Raw genomic sequence first — 16,246 nt, 5'->3', positions numbered from 1 at the left:
AGCGCAGTGCTAGAATGAGCTCGCTTCCACTGAACTGCTCAGTTCTCCAAATAGGGGCCCTTTGCTTGCGTTACAGAGATTTCTTGTTATATTCTGTCATCATGAGACACTTCTGCTGAAAAAAAGGTGGTTACCCATGCTCATCCAGCAGTAAATTTTCTCAGAGAAGGGAACTGGGGGCCGTGCCTTCCTTCCAGGGAGAAGAATTTTAAGTTCAGATGTTACTGAGCGCGTGAATTTGCCTGTTTCCTGTGTGATATGCTCCATTTAAGACATCTGTTTGCATTGTTTGTTTGGTTTTGAGGGGGTTTCGAGAGAGAAGGAGAGAGAACACAGTGTGCGTGTGTGATAAAATGGTGAGAATTTGACAAGGAGCTATTGTTTTTGAAGATGGCTGGCTAGCAAAGTTCCTTTTGAGTCACTATTTAGTATTGCCAACACTTTCTCTTGGTGTTGTAATATTGATTTCCAGGTTGACTGGAGCTCAGAGTAGGCACAATCTTTATTATTCAAATACGAAGTACAAGTTTGGGATGGTAAAAACATCCGAAACGCAACTCAAATGTGTGACAGATGAGAAGGCTCAAGCCACCAAAAACGGAAAGAGTGGGGGCGAGACAATGAAAAACAAGAACCCCCTGAAGCCTCTGACAGAAACTTCCGAGGAGAGCCAAACAAATTCAGAAACTGGAACCTGCGTAGCAGATATGGTTTTGGAACAGGCTGTAGCGTTGTGGCATACAGGATGGGAGGGTTGTTCAGATAAAGATATCTTTTAGTTTGCATGTTTGCTTGTTACATTTGCATTTTCCTAATGACGATTTGCTAAGTCATGTGGGATTTTTGTTCGCTAACCATACAGCTCTGGAACAACCGTGTCTTGGAAGAGCCTTGGGTGCCAGCTGGGATGCAAACTTAATGAAGAAATGCACATCTCAGTGGATCTGAAATATAATTAATCTTTTTTTTAGGTAAAACGTGATGTATACAGTCACTGTGGAGATAAATCAGTCTTAAGTTGGGCATTGATAATGCGTGCCTTGACTGCTACTGCCTGGAGTTTAATATAGTGATTTATATAGTATGTGGGGATGCTCTGAGTAGGAAATGCCCTACTGAAAGTAATGGCAAATTAAATTCACATATTCTTTCTACTTCCAAATTATCAAGTAGGAATCATAGGCCAGTTTAATTGGACATGTGTCTCTATAATAAATAGCATAGCTATTGCCATCAAGTCGTTACAAGGAAAAAAACGTTGAGGAGATGGCATTAACTTGAGAAACTGGCAATTGGTGTCTTCACCAGCGACGGGAAGACAAGATATCACTGTGTGGAAGCAGCAGAAGGAGTATTAGGACAGAAATGCTGCTAAATAAAGCATATGTAAAAATGTGTTCTGTAGCAGTTATGGTTTAATATTTAGTTTGGGGCTTCTTAGAAGTGTTAAGTGAGACTGAAATGTGGCAAGCTGTTGCAATGCACTGGGACAGAAGGCTTTTCTTACCCTTTAAGGACTGAGCTAGATTTTCTGAAGAAAACCATCTCCCCGCTATGCCTGCAGCTGGTATTCTCCTAGGTGTGTAGTCAACACTTCAGAGGCGCGAGACCGTGACCTTGAATACGTAGCTCAGTTAAAAACAGGAAATGTGCCACACCAAGTTGCTTAATGCTGCACTGAAAGCATAGTTAATATCATCTGGCCTTCAGCTGACAGGGATACAATTATTTATCCTCAACCTAAATCCCAAATCACGTGCCCATCACACTTCCTAAGTGTGGGTTACTCCTGGCAGAGGGGTTTGTAGTCCTGGTGGAGGGGAAATGGCACTGAAAAAGACATGGGTGCCACATGCCCAAGCTCCTCAATGAAGGGGCAGACAGCCAGGAGCAAACTAATAAGTCATTTTGTTAATTACATTTCCTATAACTCACTGCTCTAAGTCATCTTTACAGGGGTTATTAGGTGTGCTGTCCAACGAATTGAAGCTCTTGAGGCCACTGTGTCCTGTCAGCTTATAACTGTTTTCCTGCTTAATGCTAGATGAGCTGAAGCAAATAAGGCAATGGAACAAATTTGCCTGCAGAGGTAATTAAACTTAGCTGCTCTGGACTAAATTAGATGAAACCAAATCGTAGCTCACAGACATTCTTACAGAATGAAAACTCCATGGAATTGAAAATTGTTTGAGGTGATTGTGCCTTTGTTAACGAGTGCTACCAAGGCTGAGGAAGTGTATTCGTGGAGTTGCCATCGTTTAATACCCAAGGCCCAAACAAACCATCTATTGTGATTAGGTAATTGTTGCCAGATATAGCTGAAACATCACCATTTGATTATTTTACTGGGCTTAAAGGAAAATGGAAAGAGTTTTCCCTGCTAAACTATGCTTCTTGCTAGGTAAGTAGAGGAAAGATCTTCAAATACAACACAAAACAGAGATCAATGTTGTAATAAAAACTGGTGTTCCTCTATTTCTTCCACCCCTAACTATGGCTTAGGCAGAAGTCAAAACATAGATTACTGTTTCCGTGCTGTACTGTTGGATGGCATGGGAAAGATATCAACTCAGTATGGTATAAAAATAGCTACTAATGAAATAAAGGAAACAGATGACCGTGTCCCACAATGACAAGTCTTGAGGAGCTATAAACTAGAGTTATATAGAGAAGATTCTCTACGGTTCGGTTGCATAGAGAGCCTAAAATAAATGCTTTCTGCACAGAACAATTTGTTAGGCTGCACTCACAATATGTTTTAACATAATGGATGATGACAAAAGCAGGAAAACAAAGTCAAGCTTTCAAAAAATACATATTTTTCCTTTTTCCTGCTACAAGTACGCATATTATAAACAAAATTACTGGGCATAATGTGCTAGAACCTTGACTGTTCTTTTCCACAGCCTCCATCCTTATCAAATGACAGTGTTAATAGTGCCTGTATTTGGGATATAATCAGATTTATCCTCCCATTACAAGCATGCTTCTGGCTGCTCTAGTTTGAGCTGGGCTTGCTGTATTTTCTTCAGCACTTGACTCATCTCCAGACCAGAAGCTATTAAGCAGTCTCTGTTGGGTTTATGTCTTGCTTGAACTAAGAGCAGACTGGGCCCGTGGAGATAATGCAATAGCAGTGGCTGCTGCTTGCAGTACCTGGAAGGGTCTGCTGATGGAGGAAATGGTTGGCCAGTGCAGGCAGCGTGCTCAGGGATTTGAGTGCCTGCTCGAAGGCAGAGAGCAGTGACTGCTGTCCCACTGGGATGAGCCATGGGCTAGCTATCCCTCCTTTCTCAAATGTAGGTACATCTAAAGGGCCAGATGGCAGCTGGCAGAGAGCTGGTAGAGGAGAAATTGCAATATAAGCCAGGAGAGATCTTTAGGCTTGTGGCCAGCAAAACCAACGTTGATAGTCCATGGTTAGAAGCTATGTTTTAATTTCAAGCCTACTTTTCTTTGCCTTACTCTTCAAGATAAATCCCAAGGAGGAGGAAATGGGTGGTGGAAGTGATGTATTCTTCTATTTGCACTAGTTATTCAAAAACCAGATGAAACTGGGGTTATATGAGTAGAGTACACCTCAGTCCTCTATGTAGGATGCACCGCTGCCGTGTTGGAAGCATTCTGCCATTGTCACCACTAATTCTTACCAATGGCAGCAGATGGTCTGGTAGTGCTTGTGCTTCGTGGGTCACTGCACCCTAGACAGCAAGGAGCCATTCTGCTGCTTCTGAGCCTCTGAGACCTTCTCATGCCCCTAATTTTCATCACTACCTTTCTGATCCTCAACTAGGCAGTCTTTTTTTTTCAGTCTCTTTCCGTGTTGTGGGAGGGCTAAGCAGATTTGTGCTGTTTTTTAAATGAATTGTGCTTTTTTAAAATGCTATTGCATTTTACTGCTTCAGCTCACTTGGCAGCAGTACACAAAGTTTCCTGGTTTTCAACGTTTAAGTGTCCCAAGATAAATTAAAGAGAAGATTCTGGAGCTCCTGAAGTGCTGCCTTTACAGGGTTCTGTGAAATAAATGTCAGGTGGTTTTTCAAGTAGAGCCTTGTGTCCTTTTAAAATGACAAGCTCCAGTCGTACTGCTGTCTGACTTCTTTTTCTGCAAAGGAATGTATCTTTTATTAGTCTAGGAGCTGACATAAATTTTCAGATCCCTCAGCAGTGAAGCAAACACTCTACAAACCGGCAAACGAGTATTAAAAGGTGAGGTATAATCCCCAAGCTGGTGCCTAGTCCTTTCTTCACCAGCAGGAAACCCAGAGAGGAGATAGCTGTGACTGGATGGAGAGTGCCAGAGGCAAGTTATAACTCCATGCTAGTCTTTGTGTGGAAATGTTAAGCTCTGAATTAAGCTCATATGTGCCCAAGGACATGCTACTGGCCTGCATTGGCTCACCTGGGAGGAGCATTTGAAAGTCCATCGAGGGAAGGGACATGCCCAAAGGGTGCAGCGTTCTCCCAGCACCTTCTCAAGTGGTGAGGCCAGAAATCAGCACCAGCCTCTGCTGCATATTTCTGCCTCCGTGCCCAAATTCCTGACCCCCTGCCATCCCCTGCCTGCCCACTGTGTCAACGTGGCTGAGCAGGGAAGCTGTCAGACAGGTCAGCTGAAAGGATCGGTGTGTTAAAAATGAAAACAACACCCACGCATGACCCCAGAAACTTAACTTCCTCCTCCCTCCTCCTCCTTAAAAAAAAATGTTTATTTACATTTTTTGGTGTTCTTAAAGTTGGCACCGTTTCCTCAACAGTTTCGGGATGCAGGGACAGAGGTGTGCGGGTGGGGAAGGCAGGAGGCTCTGCACCCTTGGGACCATAAAGGGCGCTTTTGTAGTAACTTCGTTCACCCGTGCCCTGGCCCTGTGCTTGGCAGAGCAGCTTGCTGGTGGTTTGGTTTCTTCCCAAGGAGATAAGGGGCTGGGTTTGGCAGTCACGTATGTTTTGAACATAGGGTTTAGGATTTAAATATGCCACTGCAGGCCTGTTCAGTGTGGATTTGGGGGATATAGGGAAAACGCTGCCATGTGGGTGACAGAAGTGTGGAAGTGAGTGTGAATTGCCTCACACTGCCCCAGCCTGAGGTCCTGACGAGTGTCGGACCTGGAAAATGGATTAATTCAGGCGAGAAGAATGCTTTTACCTAACCTTTGCTGGTATTACTGCTGAGCAGTATTTGCAAAGGAGCACTGTGCTATGGGGTCGAGCCCAAGAGCCCCTGAGAGGAAAAGTCCTCGAGATGAGAGGCGGTAAACCTTGCCGACCTCTGGCGTCAGGTTTATCTTCAAGGAGAGCTGTGGGCCTTCACCGGGCGCTATCGGTTCAAATGGCAGGTGCCGACAGCTTGTGCTTCTTGGCCCAGAGTTAACCTAATTCTTTGCGAAGTCTTGAAGTTGTCTGAGGCCGAGTGGCTGTGGTGATGAGGGCAGGGCCCGGTGGCTCTCAGTGATACCGGAGCCTGGTGTGGCTTAGCATATGCAGGCCGAGAGCTATAAATCCTGCAGGCCGCTGCCTTATGTAGACAATTTGTTTCACAGGACAGATAAAACAGTCTGCCCTATCAGTAATACACTCTTAAACGCGTTTAGACTAGCCAAAGTGCCGGCCATTTCTTTGCTCTACCCCCGCCAACGCACACACACGCGCACTTTATCCCACTGGCTTCTCCTTCTCTGCGGATCGCTTGGTCTACAGCGAAAAAAAAAACCCTGGATCCCAGCCAGCCCAGTCAATAAGTTTCACTCGTTAATAAGAATTGCTTGTGTGCAGAGCAAACAGTGCTGTTCAAACAGTTTCCTCATCAAAACAGCTGTGCCACCGGGTTAACCCTCTTGCTGCCTACTGATCGTACAGTCAGACCTGGCTAAGATGGTTTTGCAGCCTGGGTTTACAGGGTAATGGGATCTCCTGCTGAAAAGAGGGGACACTGGTAACAGCTTTTCGGCCATGTAAAGGTGCTGAAATTGTCCTGTGGATTTCCACAAGGAATGTTCATGTGAGAGAGGTGGCTGAATAAAAGGGATGGAAAGATACGGGCGGCACAGCCTGCGGTGTGCGTTACCTTGTGGTCGGGTTTCTGGGAGAGACTTTCACAGCAAGCAGTGAAAGTAGACAGTTTCAGATAAGGGCCACAGCAATTAGTGGAAGGTCATGCATTTCAGCATAGCCCTCTGACAAAATGTTTTAGAGAAAGTACAACAGGAAAAAGCCGAGAAACTGCCCACATAGTGCTGTGGTTGGAGAGTAAAAGCAATAGCTGTGAAAATACCCAGCCATCAGCACAGAGGTTCTCAGCAGAATAACTTCACATCTTCTGTTCAGCACAGCTCAAATGTCTTATTACGGTTTATTTACCCTTTCTGCCATATTAGGTTGTAGGTTTGTGTAATTTAATTACTCTTTTTCTAAGAAGTTTCAGTCGCTAGCTCTGCACATCCACTGAAGAGCCTGGCAGTGAATCCGCTCTGTATTAATCTCTAGTTCAATGCCTGCAAGGAGATGGATCTGGTAATCTCCGAAGGACAAGAAGGGGGAGGAGAGCAGCAAGGGCAGAGGGAGCAAGACTTGGCAGCGGTGGCTCGGGAGCTCTGCAGAAGCCAGAGCAGAAACCCTGGCAGATGCTGCAGGGGGAAGGATGTGGAAGGATGGCAGAGCCGTTCAGAAACCAGGCCTGCAAGTCTGGAAAGTGTCACTGGAAGGAACCTGAGGGTGAGAGGAGAATGCAATGCAGCAGGAGCTGCCACAGAGAGCCTGGGAGCAGCCCAGCAGGCAGGAGGGCTGGGGGAGCCCTCCAAGCACAGCTAAAGGCAAAGGCCAGAATTTCAGGGGACGGAGTTGTGTAATGCTAAACTTACAGCTGGGACCTCAAGAAAGTCTCCATTTCAGAAAGGAAAGTGCTCTGTGTTTGTGATTTTCGTAGTTCATCTTGTGGATAATGTAAACGTGTTCTAGTAACATTTGCTGAGGTGATGTGTGATGACCCCTGGCCAGACTGCATGGAGCTGGGGAGCAACTCCCTCGAGCGGAGAGGTCTGCTACCAAACCACGCTGCCAGAAAGTGGCTTTCTTGAGCCTCATGAACATCTCTGGCTGTCCTGGATCCTTTCACTTTGAACACACTGCTTTCCTCGGTGCCTGGGGAGCCACCCAGCCCAAGGCTGCTTTCGGAGGAGCACGTGATCCTCAGGCATGCCGTGCTCTGCTTTGTATATACAAAGAAAAAAGCTTGGAAAAAGTTTCGTTAGCCCTCGGAGAGTGCTTTACATAATGCCTGAGAGGCTGGCAAGATGAAAGTTTCAGCTTTACATACAAGTTAGCCCCTAGCTTGTATATACATCAGTTAATGGCATGAAACAGGCTGCTTTTGCTATAGCTACCAAAAAAGTTAATTGGGTAGAAGTAAGGGGGTTTGAAAAAGGTCAGGGGGAAAAGGTCTGCTGTATTTTTGGTCTAAATAGAGGTGGTATGTGAGTGGTATCACTCGGATGGTTCTGGGCTGTGGGATACGAGCTCTGCGAGGCTTTGAGTGAGCACAGTTGGTGGATCTCCTACCACCTAGAGTGGCAAAGTGACCAGACCTCAAAATGCAGGTCTGGGAATCAGCAGTGACTTGACATCTCCACTTGCTGCATCTCTTCTCCAAAGATACAGTGAAGAGCCTCATCCTGACATGTTATTATTTACAATAACCCCATGCTTGCAATCTTTTGGGATTGTTACAGGCATCTGCCTCAAACATCTGAAACAACCAGTTTTCAAACTTTTCCCACCGCAAGTTTAACTGTAATGTTATATCAAAAAAAGCAACAGTGGTATTTTTACTATAAGCATACTTGGAAACTCATCCATGCAGTGCTCTGTGCTTCCGTCCGTTAAGTGAGTATGATGTTAGGAATTTCAGAGGCTTTCACAATATGAAGTGGAAAAAACTGTTCATCAGAAAGAATTATGTATTGTGTTTAAAAAATGAGTATGCCCTGAAGAAGTCTTTCCTTTATCTGCAGCCTTTCTTGAATAGGATAGTCCTTTAATCATTGTTTTAAAACCTGTTTTTGATTGAAACGTATTTTGGGGGAACTACAGCATGTCTTAAACTGTGCTTCTGGTTTGTTTTATTTCCAGGAAAGGTAGCAATACAGAAAGAAGATCTGCAGAAGTATCATAACAGAGACACCTGGTTTCAACTCCAGCACGTTGATGCTGATTCAGAAGTACAGGTGAGATTGCCTTGGCAAAGGAGCATTTGTAACAGTGCCATGGTGGCTTAGTGGGTTCCATGGCTCGAGGTGTGTCGTGTCCCTGCAGAAGGGAAGTACTGCTCATAAGTGTGGTTTAGGTTTCACTGGTATTTGCAGTTTCTGAGGGTATTTGTGTGGAGGGTGAATTACGAGTGTGCTTAAGTCAACAAGGGCTGGGATTCTGCCTGCAGAAATAATCAAAAGTATGTGAACTACCAGAGCCACTGATACAAAGAGGGGTGTGGTTGTCTGCTAGGTATCAAATAGCTTCAAAACTATAAATAACTGTTGATTACACAGGGAGCTGAACCACCTTGAAAATCATATCTGTGCAGTACTGTCTTAAATAATTGTGTAGGCAGGTCGTCACAGGAATGGCAACAAGTACATCTCAGACAAAAAAACGCAACAGAACAACAAAAAAAACTTGCCAGATTTCTAGGCCCTGCTCCAAACCCTGGGAATGCTAATGATAGTATCACTTCAGCTCAGTGTAGGGTTTGGTACTTTGCAGGTTTTGGTACACAGTGTCACTCTTCTTTTTTTTTTCTACTTAGCCTCTTTTGAAGCAGGTTCTAATTTCTATTACAGTGTCAGGTCTTGTGAAAACAGTCATTATATAACAAAACAAGAAATTAAAATGACGTAGCTGGGTATCAAGTGAATACAAATCAGATACTTAACTGATTTTTTTTTCTATTAAAAAAAACAAAGCACACAAAAACCCACAACACTTTTGAAACACAGTGTTTGCTTAGGAGCCTGGATATTGTCTGACCTGTACAATAAACCCAATAAATGCACAGGGAAATGCTGCTTAGGAAGCTGCGGTAGGGTTAGAAATAATGTGCTGGCTTTAGCAAGCAAGTCTGGCCATACTAGGTCAGAAAAGGAGACACGCATTGCACATCCATTCCAGTATGTAGCGTGGTTATAACGTAGTGAAGCATTTGTGAAAATATATTCAAGGCTATTTTTTTCATTTATTTGGAGTGAGAAATAACATACTGTTGTTCATGTGATGCAGAGAAGGCCTCCTGGCAGCCTGTTCAGTCTGTAGCATTCTCTTGTAAAATATTGATCCTCCTTAATGCCACATTTTGATGCCAATGGTGATGGGAAGGCTTTTAATAGCCTTTTAACATTGAAGTCTGTTCTGTTTACCCTTGTCTCCCTTTCTTCTTACCCCAAAGCCTCTGATGACAGTGACTTTAAAACAGTAGATGTAGTGTTTATTTCCTGCAGGATATGAAAACTTTCCCTTTGTAATTTATCAGTTGAAGAAGGTCAATATTTGGATAAGCCTCTGCATAGTTTATTTTGGTATAATATTTACACAGAGTGAGCTTGTGGAAGCTTTTTAGACCCAGGGTACTTTCTAGGACAGCATTGGTAATTCAGGCTGCGAACTGAAAGGTTTGCAAACAGTTCTACCTTTTCGGAGAGAAGACGAGCACGATGTTTGCTCGAAGAGCATGCTCTCTGTTTGTAATTGCACAGTTCATCACTTCCACAATTTGTATCTTTACAAGAGCACAACGCTAAAAGCTGCTTCTGGGCTACACGATAAACATTTATTACAACTAGTATAAATACGAATAGCCCTCTGATTTTATCCACTTACTTAAATGTTCCACGGTCTTTATGTTAAGTAGTCTGTACAAGGGCTTTATGTTTTCCATACTAGTGGGAGCAGAGTGGTAAATGTTTTGTGGGAATTCTTGTACATGGGAAGATAGAGGAATGAAAGTGTATTTCTGTTTGTGTCTTTTATGCTTGCGGTATCTCAGTTGTATTTTTTTTTTCTAAACATTTACTTTTTCATTCGGAAGAGCAGAAGGAGTATGTGCAGTAAGTACGGGTCACTCAGTTTTTCTCCAAATTTAAGGAAATCATTTGAGATGTTTTAAGAGGTTAACATTTGCAATGAATCATGCAAATACTAACAAGCAAAAAACAATATTCTTGTCCCAACTATCAGTCTCTCATTCTAGTAATTATCCTAATTGGCCACATATCTAGTGGATTAAGCCATGTGCCAGGGATTGCCTGCATCTTACTTCTGTCTTTGTTAGTCAGTGGCCTTAATGCTATTTTCCGTGTCATAAATACCGTTTTCCATGTCATAGAGCACTTTGTGGCTATTTAGTTACGCATCACAGCACTGCACTGAGGCAAGCCACTGTCCCTACTGTCAATTCAATACTTTGAACAGAATGAGGAATAAGTATCAAAAAGAATGTGACTTGGCTTGAGGTCAGAGTGGGTAATTAATAAATAAATGAACAACCCAAAACAAGCAAACAGAGAACAGACAAACCAGATTGGCTTCTGATTCCTTCTAATCATTAGGCCATGATATGAAAGAAACTGGGTGACAGTGTTAAGCCCAGAGAGAGCTGTTCTTTACCATGTGCAAAGCCTGAAAATGTCTAGGTTTTAAGCAAGACCAACCAGCACAGTCAGAAATTGCAAACCAGCTTACAATCAGTGGATTATGGAAATATTAATGAAATATTAATGATCTTGGGTGCCTTGGTTCCCAGATGCCCAGTTCTGGGATACATTTGGCCTTATTTTTGAGAACAGAAGGATTGACTTGAACTTATGGAAAACAGCATTTCTGATGGAAGAACTGGTGTTTTTAGCTGTTCTAGTTCAATGTGTATAATTAAAATTTCCTTATTGACATGGTTTGGACCTAACTTAGGGAGTTCAGAAATGGTACAAGTTTTTCAAATGGAAATGCTGTTTTCTTTTTTCATATATAGCGAGGGACTAGTATATGAAGTGAAGATTACTCTTTTTTTTTTTTTGCAAATGCAGAACAGTAAAAATCAGTGTTAATAGAAGTTGAGTGCATTTATTTATATTTCTGTGCTATTTTCTCCAATTTTATTCGGAAGCTGCAACTAATCATTCCGATGCTGTAATCAAAATTATGTGGTAATGTTGGACACAGTTACCGAGATGCTTAGCTTGAGGCTTTGCATTGTCCTATGGTTTTCCAACCCTGCTAATTCTTACTGACTTATAAAGATGTTTGGTGTTGTCAGGAGTGCAAGAGGCTTTTATTCTCTTGGTAAATCAGTGCCACCACAGCTCACTGGCTGTTTTTGTTCCGGATAGTTTTATAAAACTGTGTTGCATCTTCTGCTGTAGTGCTGTCAGGGCATATTCCACATGCAGTTTAGGTATAACCTGGGTGATCAGACTGTTTTACTCCAAGTGGCTTAAGTTCAAGCTGCTCTGTGGAGCATGAGCTATGAAAGTTCAGCAAAATTACATCTGTTTGGCATACGAATGGGAAATTATATGATTTCTGAACGTTTACTTTTTAAATCTACTAAAACGTGTTCAATGCTGTCTGGAAGATTTATTACACAGCGTGCGGAATGAAACTCGGCAGGAGCTGTTAAATGCATAATTCAGGGCTCACTTTTCCACACTGGAAAACTTGTTCTGAAAGCATGAAGCTGTGACCAGGTGGGTTTGTGTGGATTTAGCTAAAGGAGTTTGAAGTTCCCATCTTGTGCTGGAGCCTGCCGGCTCCTCAGTGGGATGCTGCCATGCCCCGAGCTAAATACTCAGTCTCTGACAGCACAAATGCTCAAGCATTTCTGTGGAAAGTGAAGGCGTTGAACCATTAGTGAAAATGTTCACAGTCTATCTCAATGCAAAAGTTAAACCAGCCAGGCAGATTCAGAAGGGCAGAGGGATTTGCAGCAGAAGACAGAACTTGCTCAGCTGTTTAAGCTCAGTAGGAGCGTGATCTTGCACGCTTTCCATGGGAGGTGTCTCTTTTCCACGAGTCATTTATCGTTCAGGATTTGCTGTTTTCTCATTCTCCTGCTTTTCAAGAACTGGAAGCAAAACTTGCCATGCTGCTGTGCGTACATCTCTCTTCAACGATTGCCTTCCCTTCACACGCAGGACTTTATCTGACAGTAACTGATTCAGATGTTTGCCTGGGGCAGTAGATGACAGGTGCTCCCTATGTCCGTATGTTCTCAGTTAAGCCCAAGTGCACAGCCAACCTTCAGAAGGCCTTTTCTGGTTTTGAGCAGGTTTGTTTGTTGATTTTTTTTTTTTTCCACAGCAGCTTCAGCCCTCCACAGTTAAGTCTGTTTGGTGGAACTCGAGCTTTGCAAGCCCAATACCTTTTGTGTACATGTAATCAGTGAGTGGTTAAAGATCCCGAGACATTCTGATTAATATCAAAACTCACAAGCATATTCCAAACCATGCAGTCTGTGTATGCCAAACGGGGGGAGAAATAAAAGGAGAGCCAGTTATATTCTGACGTGTCTTCCTCTGCAGGCTCTTGCTTTCAAATGTTCCTGTTTTCAAGTGTCCTCCGAGTTGCTTCCTCCACAGCAATGCCAAATGTAAAATGGTCATGTTCTCCTGCAACTCAGCTCTCAGGATTAATTTTGGGAGCATTCAACCTGAGTTCTCGGTATGAACCATGAGAGCTTTTCCAAAGCTAGTCTTGGGTAAAATTCATTGTTGGGAAAGCGGAGCAAAAAAACCCCTGACATAAAAGCTTGAAAATTGTTCATTTCCCCTTCCTCCTCGTAAGAGCTTTGATATGTCTGAAACATGCCTATTTAGCTATCATTTTTCTTAAAAAAAAAAAACAAAAACAAAACCATACTTATATGTAAAGGGCAGGTAACCAACACCGAGGAAGCAGATTGTCTCAATTTTAACCTTCTGTACTCAAATTCAGTGTGAAAAAAATTACGGGTGTTAAGAAATACTTTCTTCAGGCACCAGAATCCCTTCCTCCTTCTTCTGCCCCGTTAGCATTTTGCTTACCCAGCCTGTGATTATTGCTGAAGCGTGCCTGTTCCTGGGCGTGAGGCGATACATCCCTGCTTGGACCTTACAGCGTTAGAGGAAAACATTGCTGGCAGGTATGTTCAGAGAGTGCCCCTACAGTCAAGCCTTTTGTCGTGCTGGCAGTCGCTGCTGGCTCTGAAATGCTTTGTGTTTTAGCTAGAAGGATGGACTCGAGGCGTCCTGTGCTGCTCAGAAAAACTCTGCTCCTTTGTCAGCGCCTCCCCGCAGAGAGCAGGATCTGTATTCCTCGTGTCAGGCTTCGTGAATGAAGCCCTGCCCTTGCCAGGGTGGGAGGTTTGCCATGGCTTCAGCAGAGCCAGGATTTCACTGCAAGCTTTTGACTCAGCTCTCCTGCGTTCAGTCCCGTTCGACGGTTAGAGAAGTTTATCCCAGATGCCCAGAGGAAGCTGGAAACGCGTTGCTCTGCTGTTTTCTTTTGCCCTCCCTTCATAATATTGTGGAAGTTGCCATGGTCTTCCCCATATCTGTCTGCTTCCTGTTCTATAAAAAGCATTGATTTAGCTACGTGCAGAGCAAACTGTACTGAACGGGAACGGCTCTGATGTTCACTGTTATTTTCTGAAAATGAACTAGTTTGAAAATAAACCAGGTTGAACAAATTGTCTTCATGATCAACTGCACAGGGCGATACCCCTCCAGTGACTGATAGAAATACCTGCTCTCTTAAACAGCTACAAGCACTGCGTGCCCACTGTCCAGCGCTGGCGTTAGCTGTGTTCCTGTAGGTATTTAGGTGCTTCTAACACGAAGAGGAGTCACTGACACATTTTGTGTAACCCGCTGCAAGCACGGCTCTATGCAAATTTGAAAAAGAAGAAGCAGCTTCCAGGTTCGGTATCGGCTTTCCACCGCACACAGGAAATAAATGGGTGTTACCCTCTCTTTTTTTTTTATGAACAGTGGCTTTTAGGTTTCCCTCTTTCAGTTGTTTTGAAATGATATGAAATCTCTGTTTTGATAGAGTGAGAAGATTCTCAAGGCTGCGTGCCCGCTGATAAAATTATTTCGGAGAACTGACGCGTGTGGCAACACTGGCGAGCGTTTCATAATAATGTTTGTGAGAATCAAAAAGGCTGCTTATTGACCAGATCCTGCTTTGTGGCAAGACTTCCTCCTCCCCACACGAATATCAGAGTATTTAGTGCTCACGGGGGTGAGACAGTCTATCCCAGTTTGGTTTGTTGCTTTAAAAAGCTAGCCTGAAATAATAGAGTGAAAAGCAGTAAAAGTAAAGAGCACCTACTGCTGAATAGTAAATTCACGTCGTTTCAGAGTTATTTCTGCATTTACTGGAGCTTGGGATAAACCCCAGGGGTTCCTGGTGTTTGTTAGTGCTTTTTTTTAGGAACTTTTTCCCTAAAACATCGGATCACATCTGCTTTGAGTTAGATCAGGTGTCTGAAGTGGCATTCAGTCACTGGGCCAGGTGATGTGTGTTAGGTTCCAGCCCAAAACGTGCACATCACCCACCAAGAAGTGTCTCCTAGGGGTGTCTTCCTTGGGGAATGCTGCCTCTGAGGCCCAACACTTGTTAAAAATGCTCCCAGTGGCTCATGCCAGCACGGCAGAGCTCTGTGAAAGCAGTAACCTCGGGATAATCCGCTATCGTGTGTTTTCTTTCCTACTTCCACATACAGTGTTTAAATGAAACCACAAATTTGCAACTGCTGGAAACGTGAGACAAGTAAGCAGTGCGTGCATGCTTGCTGTACAGCTGCCTTCTGCTGTTTCAGTCTGCAGTAGCTTATAGCTTCCAAGGAAAATGAAATTGTGTAGGCAAACTTTTCCTGTACCTATCAAAACACAACTTTGATTCTGCCTTTTTTTTTTTTTCTTTTCATTTGCAAGCTTGCAATTAGCCTCCCTTTTATTTTTGAGACAATTTTTTATTTTTGAGTTCTTCCTGATACCTGTTAGTGTTACGAGGATCTTAACAAGACTGGAACTTGATCCTTTTTTTTTTCTATTTATTTTAGTGAAGGCAATATTTAACAAGCAGTTTTTTTTTTTTTTCTTAGGAAGGCCTTTTAAAAGTTTTGTTTGTTACCGATTTCCTTTTGAATACTCGCTCCTTGCCTACGTGAAATTGAATCAGCTGATGACTTCCTTGATCAAGAATGGAAAAGTAGAACCTGTCTGGTCCCGTGGTGGTGTTTTGGAGGTGATTAGGAAGGACACCCGACCTCTGAACCCACCCATCCGTATCGCTCCCTGTGTAGGAGAAGGGAAGTGCTGTTCAGCAGTTGAGCTGGCGCTCCTTTGGCAGCTTGTTCCTTGAAAAAACCCTACTCTTCCTGATGTGAGGGGTATGCTAACAAACACCCCTGCTTCTAGGAATATGCTGATTTATTTTTATGTAAATGCTTCAGCCATTAATGCATCCTACTTCGAAACTGTCAAACATCCAGCTGCTTCTCCGAGTTCGCTTGCTGTGTTAAAGGGGAAAGAAAAACTTTGTGGTTAGGACACAGGCCTGGGACTCATCCCAGATTCAGTCCCTGGCTCCACAGCAGGGATCTCTCTGAACTGAACCAAGCCACGGTGTTTTCAGCGGCAAAATAGGGGCACTGTGCTTGTTATCCTGCCCCGTTATCTGGTATTTCCTACTTGTAAATGCTGTCATCAACAGCTAGAGGCTCTGGGTGATATCAGTCGTTCTTTTAGTAATTAAAATATTGTTGTTGTGTAGTTGGTTAGTCTGGAGAAGAGGAGGCTGAGGGGAGACCTCATTGATCTCTGCAGCTACCTGAGAGGAAGGTGTGGGGAGCTGGGGTCGGCCTCTTCTCACAGGTAACCAGTGATAGGACCAGAAGGAATGGCCGTGGGTTGCCCCAGGGGAGGTTCAGGCTGGCAATGAGGAGCCATTTCTGCTGAGGAAGAGCAGTCAGGCACTGGGACGGGTTGCCCAGGGAGGTGGTGGAGTCACCGTCCCTGGGGGTGTGCAAGGAGAGGTTGGGCCTGGTGCTTGGGGACATGGTTTGGTGGTGACACTGGTGGTAGGGGGATGGTTGGACCAGGTGATCTTGGAGGGCTTTTCCAACCTTAGTGATTCTGTATGAATGTCTTGGTGTTGTAAGTAAATTGTTAAATTGTTATATTTTGTTAAATTTTAAGTAAATATTTTAGAAGCTTCTTTCTTC

The 16,246-nt window shown here is 43.6% G+C and overlaps 1 protein-coding gene across 1 annotated transcript in view; it reads left to right on the top strand.

Annotated features, from left to right (window-relative positions):
• RASA3 (RAS p21 protein activator 3) overlaps positions 1-16,246 on the top strand; it is a 103,902-nt gene that overhangs the window by 40,067 nt on the left and 47,589 nt on the right. Inside the window, exon 4 of the mRNA XM_084298756.1 lies at positions 8,125-8,219. Coding sequence (XP_084154882.1) covers positions 8,125-8,219 — 95 coding nt within the window. The remainder of the gene's footprint in view (positions 1-8,124; positions 8,220-16,246) is intronic.

Source organism: Netta rufina (assembly GCF_964035555.1).
Source record: "Netta rufina genome assembly, chromosome: 1".
NCBI classification, from domain to species: domain Eukaryota; kingdom Metazoa; phylum Chordata; class Aves; order Anseriformes; family Anatidae; genus Netta; species Netta rufina.
The sequence above is the reverse complement of the archived record's forward strand: the minus strand, read 5'-3'. Positions and strand labels throughout refer to the sequence as shown.